The following is a 16,419-nucleotide window of genomic DNA, read 5'->3' on the forward strand; positions in this document are numbered from 1 at the left end:
GCCCTAAATTATTAAGCCACGCCCTATAGGCTTAATAATTTTATTATAAATAAAAGCAATAACTAAATAACCGTGTTATATATATCTCTATTACCCTGATCAGGGTATCCTATAAGTAACCTATCTAGTAATAGCTTCCTTTATTCCTCGCGCGTGTATTTCTGAAGACGTCTTTTAAAGACGCGGACTTAAAGGACAGTGACCTTAGAGATAGAGGTGACCTTATAGGTCCTTTATACGTAGGCTAGGCGGCGGCGGCTTCCTTGGTTCCGTATAAGGAATAAGTAACGCGGTGGCGGCCCTAGTATACTCTTTAAGATAACCGTGACGTAGACGACGTGACTATAAACACACACGCAGGGCAAGCGGCGGCGGCCTCTTCGGTTCCATAATAAGGAATAAGGTAACACGGCGGCCTTAGTAAAGGATTAATAATGCAGAACGCAGAACTAGGTGACGTAGAGCATATCTATCTCTTTCCACTGCCTATATTAAGGTAGGTAGTCTATTTCTCGGTTCGTAGGCGTAAAGCACGCAGGTCGGATCTTTTCCGGCGGCGTGGCACGGCACGTAGGAGGCAGGTCGGTTCGTCGAGGGCAGGAATCGCGGTAGACTCTTCGAGGCGGTAGTATCGTGGCCGGGCTCGAAGGAATAGGAACAAGAAAAGCAGGATTAACTGGATTAACTGGATTAACTGGATTAACCAGATTAATAGGATTAATCGGATTAACAGGATTAATCGGATTAATAGGATTAGTCGGATTAACTATAGGTAGACGGATTAGGCTCGGGCCGATGAAAGGAACGAAGATATAGGTAAGGTTAATATAGGCTATATACCTTACGCAGAACGCTTCTATAACAGTGTAAGGGGCTGCTTCTATATTATAGAAGTAACACCGCGTATTTTACTTATATACTTAGGGACAGCGCGGTACCGTCTTCTTATACTTTTTAACGGTAGGGCGATTAACTCCCCCCGTGGCACCTATTATCGACTAGCGAAGCCGGGCGGAAGGAGAGTCTAAGGGGCCCCCTATTTAACACTTATCTACGTGCCAAGGCAGATAAGGGCCCCTAAGAACAGGTTCCGAGTAGTGTAAAAAAGAAAAGGATTTGCTTTTGCGTCTGCCTCTAGCCGGATTCGAACCGACCTCATCACCTCGACTATATAGCAGGTATACCACCACTACACCATAGAGGCATAGTAATAATATAAAAATCATATATATAAATACGAAATTTAATATAGATAATATAATAATTAAGGTCCGGTAAAGGAGACTTATAATACTCTTTATGGCTATCTAAACCTAGGTTATAAAGACGATACGTTGTCTAATTATAATTTACCACCCTATAATAATATTAAAGAATTAGAATACTAGGTTTTAATTCTTAGTATTATTAACTCTTTATAAGGGGGTATAAATAGGTTTTTTACCTTCGGGGTTTCCTAGATATTAGAGGTTTTTCTGAATTTTACCTTGAATAATATACTATAATAATAACAAGGGTTTTTGAAATTTCCCTTGCATTAGAAACCACAGGTTTTTTTATAAGTTTTCCTCTATATATTCTAGTCTTAGATAGACTAGGACTACTCCGCTCTAAAATATAACTATAACATGACTAAGCCATACTTATTATCTAACAGTCAGCTTACGGGGAGGTATTAATATCATACTTATAATAAGTAATAATCATAATAATAATACGTATAATATCTAAGTCAAAATAAGTAGTATATGATCATAGGTATAGAACTAGACGTCTACTTTATAACCAGCTTAACCTATACTATACTACTATACGTATTCCACGTGTATATAGACTTAGCTTACGATATATATATATATATACATATATAATAACTATACTAAGTATCGTAAATACGATATCTGGGTTATTACTTAAGCTAATAACGTGGCGTGATAACCGTCGCGTAGGCGGTTTACGTAATAGTCGCCACAGAGTCTTTCAGGGTCTTTTACCAGCCCCGGATCCAGGATCCCAGAAGTCAGCTCTTAATATACACACATAATCAATATAGGTTCAAGCTCGCGCAACAAGCAGTAATCCTATATATCTACAACTTCAATAGCTATTTGCTTGGTTTTCCCCTCTTTCGCGCATACAGCCTATTACTCGTAGCCTAATTTATCAAAATGATCTAATTAGAAATATACCCCCACCAGCGTTCAATACGTTAGTTTCCGACTTTTCTCTATATCTCGACCGTTTATTAGTTTATACTGCCGATCGGTATCTTCCTATATATCTTTATATATAGAAGTATAAAGCATTATATCGCCACGAGACTGACATTAATATAGTAAATAATCATTTACGTTATTACTATTTGCTTGCTTTATTATAAAAAGAGGGCTTGATTAAGCGCTAATACCAGATCTTTAGTGGATAAGCAGATCAGAATTAAGAGCAGCTATTAAAGCAGCTTAGAAGGTAATCCACAGAGACTTCCTAGGTTTAATTCTATATCGCTTTAAGCAGGCAATTAAAAGGAATAGAGATAGCACGGATTATTAGCGATAGTATAAAAGAAATAAAATCAGACTTATATATAAGTATAGATATACATCTTTATTAGGCAATATTATACACAATTAAGTACTTATACCTTTTAGTTATATACTTATATCTTCTAGTTATATAAAGGAAGTGGGGCCTAAACACGAGCTAACCTATCAAACCCTGGTAGAGGTGTATAGTCGCAATAACCAAGTGGTACAGTCGGAATAACTCGAACCTAAATTTAATCGTTAGTTTTGATTAGGCACTGTATGTCTATTCTAGAGATTTACGTTAATGCCTCTCTTTTCCCCCGGAGGTTAGTTATTCCGGCCTTTTGGCTCGAATTTGCTCTACGGCCTCTGACAAACATTAGTATGTACGTGGTGACGTCCAGCTGATACTCGACGGCTTTGTCGTGCACCTTCCCCTCTCCCTATCTTTCTGTCGCCGTCGCCAAAATACCGCTTGTCCTACCTGTCCCCCAAACCCTTTTGCACGTATACATATACGTACTGGCACCGACCACAACGCAGCCTTTCGAAACACTCTCCTTTATTCCAACACTATGGTCAGCTTTTTTCATACCCTTTGTCGTTATGGTCATATTTTGGGCTCCAAGACGATCATGGCGATAAGCAAGGAGTCCTGGGCGCAGCGAGGATACTGACAGTTATCGCTGCCTAGGCCGATTCCCTCACGGAGGAACAGGTCTCTGAGTTCAAGGAGGCTTTTTCTCTGTTTGTTCGTGCTTGTCTACACAACCCCCACGTCTACTGGCCAGTGTGCTCAATCTATGCTGTTATTCGCTGACCTGCTCGCAGGACAAAGACGGCGATGGTTAGTTAATTCTTTCCGCTCGTCCAGCGACTTTCTCTTGCCAGGTCGTGGTACCTACTGGGCCTTCATTAGAAGACAACACGATAAATACATACCTCGGACATCTCTAGGCTGACCAACCACATAGGCCAAATCACAACCAAGGAGCTCGGGACCGTCATGCGCTCTCTAGGACAAAATCCATCAGAATCGGAACTTCAAGACATGATTAACGAAGTTGATGCTGATAATAATGGCACTATTGATTTCCCCGGTAGGTACTTCATGCTGAGGTTCTCGGTGTAGATCCAACGCTAAAACGCCCTTGTTTTAAGAGTTCCTGACTATGATGGCCCGCAAAATGAAGGACACAGATTCGGAGGAGGAAATTCGTGAAGCATTCAAGGTGTGTCCCAAACACTTGGTTAGGACTAACCCTGGCTATATTGACCCTTGCGCAGGTCTTTGACCGAGATAACAATGGCTTTATCTCTGCCGCTGAACTACGCCATGTCATGACATCTATTGGAGAGAAACTCACAGACGACGAAGTCGACGAGATGATTCGAGAAGCAGACCAGGATGGCGACGGGCGAATCGACTGTGAGAATATCCACTTCGGCATATGTACACATGAGAGATCGCTAACAAGTACCCTTCTTCGTCCTAGACAATGAATTTGTCCAGCTTATGATGCAGAAGTAGCCATATGCCTTGATACACTTTTATCTTATTAAATTCTTTTCTTGACAACTGATCAGAAATAATGATCGGAAGTGAATTAGAAAAGGCATAACTACGTACGGATATAAAGTCACGCCGAAGGCTATAGAAGAGGCATCTATAATAACCCTATCAGCTACTATATAACCTATACGGGAGTCTATAATCCTAGATTCTTGTTAGGCATTTGTGCCTAAGGTCCCCGATAAGCCCGAAGGGTTATATTCGAAGGGCTATATCACACACTGCTCCGAATACGGAGGTACTTCTATTAGATATACTATAGGGCCTTTCCCCTTTTTTGCCTATATATTAGATATCGTAGACTAGTACTCTTTTATAGTCTCTAATAAACATAAGTTACTCTTTATATCTTATTCGTGTTCTAATAGTTATAAGCCCGCTGCTCTAGTAAATAACTCCATTTATATCGATCTAATAATTCTAGGCTCTATGCCTCTCTTTTAAAGCCCTCGGGTTTAAAGCTCCTACTTAGAGCCTCTCTTTTTAAGTCTCTATTCTGTTATAGTTAGAGCCGTTCTACGGGAATATCCACCTACTCGTTAAATAGCCTCCTCCTCCTCTAATTATTCACCTATTATTAAAGTCACTATAGCCTTAACCGAAGTTATACTCGCTGTTCCCGGCGATTAGTATAACTAGCTCTAAGGCATTATAGGCCACGCCGCCGGGAAAAAGGTTAAGGACCTTATTAATCCTAGTATTAATAATAGTAATAGACTCGAACTACTAAAAGACAAGCCCCCTTTAGAAGCTTACGTAGATAATAATAGCTGTTAGGCATTTGTGCCTAAATGCTCCGATATCCTGTTGGGTATATTCGTAGGGCCATATCACGCATTGCTCCGAATACGGCGGTACTTCTATTAGATGTAATATAGTTCTTTTCCCCCTCTTTTGCCTATATATAGAATATCGTAGACTGGTACTCTTTTATAGTCTATAATAAATATAAGTCATACTTCGTATAATATTAGTGTCCAGATAGTTATAAGCCCGGCGCTCTAGTAAAACGCCTCTATTCCGGTCGATCTAACAGTTCTAGGCTCTATGCCTCTGTCTTTTAAAGCCCTCTTTTTAAAGCTCTTAGTTAACTAGAGCCTCTCTTTTTAAGTCCTGCTTTATTGCGGATAGAGTCGTCTACTAGCCCGTCTGCCTACCTATTATCACTAACCCTTTTAACCGCCTTTATCTATTCCTCCTCCTTCCCCTTCTCCTTCTCCCATTCCGTCTAATTAACTACCCTTCCACGCCGTCACGATAACCTTAGTTATACTAACCTCTTCTAAGGACTAGCACTAGTGGTATCTACGTGTAATAGAAGTCGCCCTCTCTAATAAGGTTACGAAGCTCGTGGATCCGGATCTAAACGATACGAAACGCCCGTAATGCCTCTAAAAGCTTAGCCCTCCTGCTATAAGCAAAGATAACGAAGATTAGGATTAAAAATATAAGCTATAGCTCTTCGCCTATAACGAATATAAGTAGGAAAAGGCCGCGGTAAAGGCCGTTCTGGATTATATTACCACCACTATAAACCGGAGCCTCGCGGAGTCCTTTGCCAGTAAAGACGATCTAAAGGAAATCCTACGAATCTTAAAGGCACGTCTTAAACCCACTAACACCACCTAGAGGTCACTAATTAAGCGCTATTAGGATAATTATATATAGTCTATTAAGAAGATGCTTTACTAACGCTGGCTTAATAACTTCCGTAAGTTATATAAAAAGGTAAAGACGTATTAGGTTCGCGTGATCGATTCGAAGATAGACTAGCTTAACGGACTTTTTAATACGATTAGATCGATTTCCCCGGAGTAGTCGGAAGCCCGGTTTTCTATAATACTAATAGAAGAAGACGAGGCTAGATTATCGGATATCGAGACCGTGGTTAACGAATACACCACTTAGTTACGTTATAAGCACCCTCTACGTCTAGATCGAAAGCCGGGATCGTTATCGTTCTATATAGCCATGTTCTTAGGAAACGATAAATAAGGTTAGCAACCGGATCGTTAATCGGATCATTAAAAGGATCGTTAACAGGGTACCAAAAGGGAATTCATTCACGATTACCATATAGCCCGGAAGACCCGCACCTACTATAAGCTAATTTAGACCTGCTAGAATATTAACCCGACCCGAAAAGGGAAGACCTTTAAGTTATCTAAGAAGACGGAAGAACGCTATAACCGGATTATCGCTAGTTAGGATAACGATCGTCGAAAGAGGTTCCAGAATAACCTTAAAAAGGACGCCGAAAGTAAAAGAAATAAGGGTTAATAGAAGTCACCCTTAAAAGACCCTTCCAAGGATTTATCCAATTTCGTGGCCACCGGGGGCGCTGGTTCTTCGGACTCGGATTCGGATAAAGGAACCAGATCGTACGGTATATACAGCTTTTTATTAGTATTAGCCGGAGCCTTTGAAAACGAGCTATTAGTTAATTCCGGCACTATAAGGCATATCACTAATAAGCGTCACCTTCTAGAAGACTACCGGCCTACGGAAAAGTATATAACGTTCGATACCGGCGGAGGAGAGTCGGATCCGGTTGCCGGATTCGGTATTATAAGGCTGGAAGTTAAAGATCGGGATCGTTAGCTGTTTCCGCTGATTTTAAAGGATATAGCGTATATCGAGGGATATCCTATAACCCTTATATCAGCCCTCCGATTACTTTTAATAGGATCGCTCGTTATTAATAGATAAGCGTTAGAAATTAAAGAAAAAGGAAGGACCGTTACCCTGCCTTTAAAGAACGTGGGAGGTTAGTTTGCCCTCTAACTAACGGCTTCATAATAACTAAGCTTTTTTAATAACTTAAGAGCCCCGATTATAAGCGTCGCCGATACTCGTTTATAGCATAAGCGGCTAGGCTATATAAGTGCCGATGCCCTTAATCATATCACGACCGCCTATATAGGCGGCACTATCTCTGGAGGGGAGGATTTTCCCCTTATAATAGAGTATAAAAGCTGCTCCGGCAGTAAAGCCCGGAGGCTAATATCACGAAGGCCACTAAACCACTAACCCACACGCCCTTAGCAGCGTATAGATATCGACCTCTTCTCTAACGACGAGTTTTTTAATGGCCTTACTAAGCTGATACTATACTACTATCCCTGTACGCACTTTATCGTGGGGGACTTCCTAAATAACCTTAAGTCAGCTTTTTTATCGGTTACCTCCTTTAAGCTGCGTATAGCACGGCAGTATTAGTGCCCTATTATAGTAATACACCTAAATAATAAACGAGCCCTATAAAGCAATCTCGATAACTAGGCCTATAGCAGAGGGATTCTGATCGAGAGGTTATTACCTTATATAGCCGTATAAAACGCCGGAGCGGAACGCTATAGGGCCGTTATATACACTATTAGCCGGGCCCTCGTTATCGCCTGCGGCTTTTAGTAGGATATATAGCCGGAGATTATCGCCGCCGCGATATACCTGTATAACCTGATTCCACGCCGTAACCTTAGGTGGAAGTCGGTAAAGGGTTATATAGATAAGTGGGTTAATAAGATAGGTATCGAATATATTACTAGCACCCTATTAATCGGTTACCTAAAGAGGTACGGTTACTATGCCTATCTATTAACTGCTAACTATTAACGTGGACGCCGGAAGAATAAGAAGCTCGCAGAGAGGGCTTATATCGGTTATTTGATCGGATACGAGAGCAATAATATATATCAGATTTGAGTGCTAAAGCTTAGGAGGGTCCTGCGTATAAGAGACGTTAGCTTTAACGAAAAGATCTTGTATAAGGATCGTGATATGGACCTACCTATGGTAATAGAGATTTTTAAAGAGCTTAATCTGCCTGACGATACCGAAAAGGACGCCCTCGAGACTATTGGCGTGAGGTCGATATACGATTAATTTATGATGTTATAGCAGAATACGATAATGGAGTCGTTCTAGAATATTAGATGACCAGAGTAGCTTAAAGTAATTAAAAGAGCTATAGTTGAATAGGTTATTAAAGAAGAAGAGGTTAAAGTAGCTGTTAAAGTGATAGAAAATTCGACTCCCTCGCCTAATTCTGGGGGGGTAGATAAGTTATAATAGCGATCGTAGCCGCCTAAAACGGCAGCTATAATGGCTACCCGGGTTGCTCCTTCCACTATGGCAGCCACTACCGCCCGAGCTAAGGGCTCGGCCATAACGCCTATAGCGCCGGCTATAATTACTGCTATAATTACCTCTAAAACCTCTTTTAAAACCTCTCCTAAAACAACGCCCTTTTCTTTTTCCCCTCCTATAATAACGCCTCTAGCTTTACCTTAATTAACGCCTATAGCAGCTATTCCACCGGCTGCCGTAATAGCTGCCTACTAGCCGGCTCCTCCGGCCAAGCCTCTAGCTTTAATAACGTTAGTAGTAACCGCCGCTGCCTTTAACGATTCCTCCTATAACGATAATGACTCGGATAAAGATTCCTCTGATTCTAATAACTCTGAAGATACTATTACGCCTGTCGCCGGCGCCGCCGCCGGCACCACCACGGCTATAGGTTTATTATTACCTGATTAGTTAGTTCTGGAGGATAAAGTAACGGTGTTAGGGATATTCTATTCAAGGAAATCGGATAGGACTTAGAGGCGTTAAGGAATGTGTTAAGAACCCGGAACCGGCCTTAAAGTTAACCCTAGGAATATTTAGGACCGAGTTATGTTTTAGGATTATTAAGCTGGCCTAAGACCGGTGGTCTTAGAGCCTTAGGTTATTATATACCGATCCTAGGGAGGATAGTCACTAGTCCTTAAATAGGGTGTTTCCCGTTAAGTCCTGAGTTAAAAGGGCTTAACGAATAATCTTATAATTATTCCCCCTTAAGGTTAGCTTCGTGACCTATTCTTACTATAGTCTTAACGACTCTCTTTACTCCTTATATAAAACCTATAATATTTTATTTATTCGAACCGTTTACGGGTATAACGATTATTAAGAGTTTAAAAGACTAAGTTATCTTTTAAATCCTATTATTACCCCTAACTAGTACTAAAGATACCCCCTAAGCGTACTATTATTATTCGTACCCGGGATATTTTCCCTGTTACCGAAAGAGCCGAAGCCGGGCTATTAGGCGCCGATCGCGAGTAATCCCTTATACCTAAGTTAGAGGATAAAGATAGTAACCCTAAATTCGAGATTCGCGGGTAAGCTAACCCGGACGCTTATAATCCTATAGTAGGACTATTACTTGACTAAGGGACCCCCTAAGTTATCCGCGTAGGACCCTAATTCGATATTAAAGACCTTAAAAGCCGCCCTCCCGGCACTTTATTATTAGCGGAACTCGATTTCCTAATTAAGCATTATAAGGACCGCCGAGCCCGTGAAAAGAAGGAGAAGCGCCTCCTTACCCTTTAATAAGGGAAGGACCCTAACACCTCCGAGTATATCCCCTAAGGAGACTCCCGTAAAAGCTAGTATAAGGTCCCGTAGAAGCTCCCCGAATAGGACGGGTAGTCCTACGACTAGTTCTAGATATTTATCGAAGAAATCGAAGAGCGCTTTATACTCGACGAGGTTAAGCCGTCTAAAGCAGAGAAGATCTATCTTACTTTTACCCTGCTACTAAAGATTATAAAATCCTGATATCGTGCCTATTATAGGCGTGTTTATAGGAAGACTAAAGGTGCTACCTAGGAGGACCTTAAGACCTTCCTAACCGAGTAATTAGTTAATAATAAGACCCGTAAGATATCTATAACTAAGAAGCTATTCTCGGACTAGACTATATAAAAACCTAATTAAACCTATACTAAGTTTATTAATAGGCTAGACTCGTTATTTAATAAGGTATCCTTACCCTTCCCCGATAAGTAGCGTATATAGTTAATCTTAATAAAGCTTAATAAGCCACTATATAACTAGATCGTGGCCGCTAGTATCCTTACCGATAATAAGGCGTTAGGTGTTATAGCCTAATAGGCAGAGATTACTCTTTTATATAAGAATAAAGAAGAGACGCCCCGGAATAATCGCCTAAGGTAGCCCCGCGGCGAGAAGCGTAGGCGTAATAAGGCCCTTAATAGGGCCCGTACTATAACTATTCGGCCCTTTATACCTCCCTAAGGTTTTATAGGATTAATTAAAGTAGACGACACGGAAGCCCCTAGGCCCCCTAAGAGGCGTAATAATAGCGGTATTATATACTTCGGCTATAATAAAAAGGGTTACTACCGGAATAAATACCCGAAGGAACCCTCTAAGTTAGGTTAGTCGTTAGGATACTCTAATAGTTAGAACCCGAATAACCTACCGGTTAATATAAGGCACCCCGTTATTAGATAGGCTTAGGCCTAGGAAGGGCCGCCGTCTTAGCCGTTCTTCGCTAATAAGGGCGTAATTAAGGCGAAGTTAGAGTTACGGTTAAGCGGCGCATAGGGCCGCCGGAGCGCTAAGCTTAATAGAGGCGCCGAGGTTAACCTAATTAACCGAAAAGCCCTGCCTCCTAACCACGGTCCCTTAGGACCACCGAAGCGACTTAGATAAGTTATCCCTAGGGTTAACGTATAGTCTATCGGGTCCTTTAAGACGTATATTAAGGTTACGGATAGTTAGGACCGGACCCGGATATATCCGATTAAGTTTAAGGTATTAGATATAGACCCTGATAGGTCCTAAGTTATCCTCGGTATACCCTGGTTAGTAGAATATAACCCCGTTACCTCCTTCTGGTCCGGTAAATAGATATATCGACTCTAGTAAGAGGACCTTCGAGGTATCCTGGGTCGAAGAGAGTTAAAGAAGGCGAAGGAGTATATATAATTTATTATCCGCCTTATAAGGTCCGGTGCCCCCCGTATCGGCTAAGTTATCGGTATAAAGTGGAACGCTATTAAGGAAGAAGAGGATACGTTACCTAATAGTCCTTTAATCCCTATTATCTAATTAGACCTATTATAACCTATACCCCCCGTGCCCCCTAACCCGACCTAACTAAATAAAGGGATCCTAGAATATCTTAATCCCGGGCCGTATTAAGAGTCGCTAGATAAGGATAAGTTAGGGAATATTATCCCCGAGCACTATTAAGAGTTTTTAGATGTTTTTAATATCGTGGAGGCCGGCCGTCTACCCGCCTACTAGTATTAGGATTATATAATCGAGATAAAGGAAGGTAAGTTACCCCTATTCGGCCCTATCTACCCCCTAGCCGAGTAAGAACTAGCCGTCCTATAAGAATATATTAAGGAGGCTATAGCTAAAGGGTGGATTCGACTATTAATAAGCTTTACGGGCGCCCCGATCCTATTTATACTAAAGAAGGGTGGATAGCTATGTCTATATATAGACTATCGAGGTCTTAATAAGGTTACCTAGAAGGACCGTACCCCGCTCCCCCTAATATATAAGATCCTTAACCGCCTCGCGTCCTCTACGGTTTATACTAAGTTAGATCTTAAGGACGCCTATTATCGCTTAAGAATTCGAGAAGGGGATAAGTGGAAGACGGCTTTTAAAACTAAGTACGGATAATTTAAGTACTTAGTAATACCCTTTAGTCTATATAATACCCCCGCTAGGCTTTAGCGTTATATTAATAAAGCCTTAAAGGGTCTCGTTAATACTATCTACGTTATATACCTAGACGATATCCTGATTTATAATAAGGACCTTAGTACCTATTATATACATATTAAGGAGATCCTTACGCGCCTAAGGGAATAGTCCCTATTCGTAAACCCTTAGAAGTACGTGTTCGAGACGTAAAAGGTTAAGTTCTTAGGCTTTATATATAGCCCTAATAGGGTCTTTATAGACCCGAAGAGGGTTAAGGCTATTAAGGATTAGGAGGAACCTATTTCCGTTAAGAAGATTTAAGTCTTCCTGGGTTTTACCGGTTTCTATTAACGTTTTATCGAAGGCTACTTTAAGGTTACTGCCCCTTTTATAGACCTATTAAGGTTAGGGGGTAGACTAGGTATATTCTAGTTAGGGGATATAGAGAGAGCCGCTTTTAAGAAGTTATAATCGTTATTCTAGTCGGTACCCGTGCTACGGTATTTTAACCTAGCCCTGCCTATTCGTGTTAAACCCGATACGTCTAACTTCGTACTAGGCGCTATAATTAGCTAGTATAAGGACCGAACCTAGCGACCCGTGGCGTTCCTATCTAGGAAGCTAAGGGGACCCGAACTAAACTATCCGAAACTAGACACTAAGTTAATAGCGATCGTTAAAGCGTTCCGGTAATAGCGCTATTATTTAGCGTATAGTTAGACCCTAGTAAAGGTACTAACTAACTACTTAAACCACCGGTATCTACTAAATAAGCCTTAAATTAAACCTTAACACGCCTATTAGCTAGAGGAGCTATTAAGCTTTGATTTTAAGATCCGTTACCGCCTAGGCGTTTAGAACCCCGTAGATAGGCTCTTATAGAAGCCATAGCTTACTATAGATTAGGCAGATCTTAAAGCGGAGCGGTAGAAACCCGTTAAGGGATTCACTAAGAAGTTTATTATTAGCCTTATAAGGGCCCGAGGTATACCTAAGCCCTTAGGTCTATCTAGCCTAAAGGATAAGATTATCTTTGCCTAAAAGGATAATCCCTTTTATATCTCCTTAGTATCGAAAAATAACTTAGCGGACCTATAGTCCTATAACGGTTAGGGTACGGTCTACTTTAGGGACCGTCTCTTTATACCAAACTAGTTAGGTCTACGCGATAAGGTCCTTTAGGTATTTTATAACACGCCTACTACGGGCTATTATAGATTAGGTCGGATAATTAAGAGGATTTCCGATTCCTACTACTAGGAATACCTCTCGCGAGACATTAAGAAGTTCGTGCCTACGTATAGTATCTATTAGAGAACTAAGCCGCGCTAGTATAAGCCCTTTAGGTACCTGGCACCTCTGCCTGTACCCGAACGGCTATTCTAAGAGATCTTAATAGACTTCGTGATAGGCCTCCCCCCTATAACCTTATAGGGAAAAAAAGGGATTCTATCCTAGTCGTGGTGTATTAATATACTAAGTACGTAATCTATATCCCTTATAGCAGCTCTTTAATAGCTAAGGGTCTTACTAATACCCTATAGGTGTATATTTTTAGTATCTACGGCCTACCTAATAGTATCGTTTCGGACCGAGGGTCCCTATTTACTAGTAAGTTCTAGACTACCCTATATAGCCTCCTAAGCGTTAAGCGGCGGTTATTAACCGCGTTCCACCCCTAGACGGATAGCTAGATAAAACGATAGAACCAGAATTTAGAGCACTTCCTACGGGTATTCGGTGCCCTATAACAGGATAACTAGGTTAACTAGCTACCCCTAGCCTAGTTTACCTATAACACCGTATAGTATTCGGCTATCCGGTAAACCCCTTTTATTACGCTAATAGGTTTTAACCTACACGGACTATACGATATATAGATACGTAAGTTAGGCGAGGTTCGTGCCGCTATAGCCGAGTAAAGGGTAAAGCACCTTATATTAAATCGCAGGGCTATAAAGGTCCTTATTACAAAAGCCTAAACCACTTATAAATAGTACTATAACGCTAGCCGGGCGGCCTAGCGTTTTAAGATTAGCGATTATATACTGCTATCCTCGAAGAATATTAAGTAACGTCGCCCTAATAAGAAACTATTAGATAAGTTCCTCGGCCCCTATAAGATTACCTCCGTAATAGGCTAGTATCGGCTTACCTATAAGCTATAGCTCCCGGAGTTAATAAAGATTTATAATATTTTCCTAATCTCGCTCCTCGAACTATAAAAGTCTCGGGATAGCAGGTCGCCTATACCCGTGGACGTTAAGGTCGAACTATAGGAGTCGGATAAATATAAGGTAGAGGAAGTCCTGGGTTATCGCTATAACGGGAATAGGCGCGAATACCTTATTAAGTGGGCCGGGTATAAGTATAAATATAATACTTAGGAACCACGAAGATACCTCCCTAATACGCTTATCGAGGAGTATTATAGTTAAAAGAATGAAACTAGTTAATAGCGCTATTAGTGCCCCGCAGGGACTTTTCTTATTTAGGTCTAGGGAAGCAAATAAAAAAAATAGAAAAAAAAAGAAAAATCAAAAAAAAACCAAACGCTAACGCCCCACCCCCCCTAACTCCTCCTAGCCCGATCCTAACGACTACTATAAGATATCCTTAGTTATTTTTTAGGCCGGTTTCTTTATAAAGACCGGCTAACTTTAAACTTTATTTAACTAATTAGCCTAGGTAGCGGGTAATAGTAGCCAGGTAACGCTTTATATAAATAGGAGTATCGCGCCTTTTACGCTCGGCCTTATCCTCCTTTTCCTAGTAACGACGCGCTACGGGGTCAAACCCCTTATTATCCTAGGCGTATTTCTTTATAGCCTTAAGGGCCTAACGCAGCTTAGTTTAGACCCGGTAGGCCCGGCGCTTATAGGTATTAGCGGTACTCTTCGTAAGGATATTAGGCTAACTTATAGACGTCTAGTCGTCTAGACTATTACCGCCCCGTGCAGCCGCCACTAATATCTTCTATAGCTTTTTAGCTACTTACTCCGCCTATAATAAAAGCTATATATCTAGTTAGTAACCTTAGGAGTAGTTAAAGTAAAGGGGACTATAGCTAGATAAATATACTAACTTATAGTCGCGGCTATTACTATTATAGTAGTAATAGCATTTATTAGATACCTTACTACCGCGGCAGGGCCGTATAATAATAGGACCGGTAGCGTTATCGCCACGTAGCGCTAGGGAACCTAGTATACGGGCATACCGCCTATAAGGAGCATAAAGCTTTAGGCCCTACCTAACTAAGATAACGGGACGTACCGGTATCTTAACGCCGTCGCTATCGCTAAAGTCCGAGGGTCTATCGCTAGACCCGTTTATAGATAGAGCGAACTCCGATAACGACGACCTATCGGAGTTAGCTTCCTTATCGTTAAAGAGGGTGGCTTTATCGGTATTACCGCTTATAACGATATCCTAACTAGTATAGTTAAGGACGCCCTTTAGGTCGCTAAGGGGCTTAAGAGCACCCTACGGCGAGTTATTACGCCCTAAAAGGAGAGGGTTAGTCGACTTAGTAACCGGAGTAGCTATAGTAGCCGGCTTTTTAACGGTCCTAACCGATATAGCTTATTTAGCTAGAGTAGCCGCTATGCCCGGCTACTTAATAGCTTTATCCTTTAAGGAGGAAGAAGACGACGAATCCGAGGACGAATCCGATAACGAGTCCGATAAAGGGTTAGACTGCTACTACTACTACTACTACTACTACTACTTAAGAGTAGCCGCTATAGCCGCGGCCTTAGCCTTAGCCTAAGCCTTTTTAGCGGCCCGCCATGCCTTTTTCCTAATAGTCTTAGTTATCCCCTTACCGATAACCTTAGGTGCTACCTTAGTGGACTTATTACCGACCGTGTCGGACTTTTTACCGGCCTTACCGGACTTCTTAGAGAATTTACCGGCCGCGCCGGACTTTTTATGCTTATTAGCTAAAGCAGGAGGCGCTATTATATAATAGTGGTCTGCTCTAATACTATAAGTTAGCCTAAGGTCTACGCGAAAGGGATATAACACTTATATAGTGGTGATAGTGATAGTGGTGGTAATAATAATAATAATAATTTACTACGATATTAGCCGAATCCTAAGCCGCCCGCGATCCTATACGCGATGCACGGAACTATATAGAGATAATATATACCCTAATAAGGAGTTAATAGGATAAGTCGATGCCCTTAATATAGACGGGGATAAATAACTTACTATAATAGCGATACTATTATTATTATTATAGATAAGTAAATAAGAAAGGGTAAGGAAGAAGAAAATAATAAGCTAAGTTAGGTAGATAGAAAAGTCCTATATCAGAATAGTTATATAACCTAATATAGGCCCTACTTATATTATTCCTTCCCCTTTTACCTAGATACGACTACCTATTACGGGTTTCTATAATACGGTTATTTAGTTAATAAAGGACGCGCCTAGGGTGCTATTATAGTATACGCGTTACGGATAGGCTTTGTTATTATTAATATTTATAATAGATGTCACGACTTATTATTAACCGGCCTTAAGCTAGATAAGCCGTGAGAGGGCGATAAAGGAAATAGAGTAAGTTCTTTTATTATTTAGGACTATAGCGTGGCGGGCCTTATCTGATAGTGTTCTTTATATAGGCTTTTTAGGTCGCCTTAATAATAATAGTAGTATAAGGGAATTATAAAAGCAATAAGGGTTACGATTCACTACTAACCTAATATCTGCTTTAGAATTATGGTTTATTCTGACTAGAGCCCTTTATTAGATAGGGCCCTAACCAGAGTGCTTAGGGCTTTATTATAGTAT

The 16,419-nt window shown here is 41.0% G+C and overlaps 1 protein-coding gene and 1 pseudogene across 2 annotated transcripts; one reads left to right on the forward strand and one right to left on the reverse strand.

Annotated features, from left to right (window-relative positions):
* Positions 1–1,129: 1,129 nt before the first annotated feature.
* On the reverse strand, positions 1,130–1,204 carry ACRALDRAFT_t281 (annotated as a pseudogene). The gene has a single exon. The product of its transcript is annotated as a tRNA-OTHER (tRNA).
* Positions 1,205–2,905: 1,701 nt separating this feature from the next.
* ACRALDRAFT_1063552 (calmodulin) lies at positions 2,906–4,445 on the forward strand. The gene is made up of 7 exons (XM_071016814.1): positions 2,906–3,103; positions 3,220–3,276; positions 3,357–3,372; positions 3,500–3,625; positions 3,687–3,757; positions 3,813–3,954; positions 4,022–4,445. Exons 1-7 carry the CDS (start codon positions 3,101–3,103, stop codon positions 4,054–4,056), a joined length of 450 nt encoding a protein of 149 aa, XP_070871322.1. The 5' UTR covers positions 2,906–3,100; the 3' UTR covers positions 4,057–4,445.
* Positions 4,446–16,419: the final 11,974 nt, after the last annotated feature.

This window comes from Sodiomyces alcalophilus, assembly GCF_042370955.1.
Source record: "Sodiomyces alcalophilus JCM 7366 unplaced genomic scaffold ACRALscaffold_9, whole genome shotgun sequence".
In the NCBI taxonomy this organism is placed as follows: Eukaryota; Fungi; Ascomycota; class Sordariomycetes; order Glomerellales; family Plectosphaerellaceae; genus Sodiomyces; species Sodiomyces alcalophilus.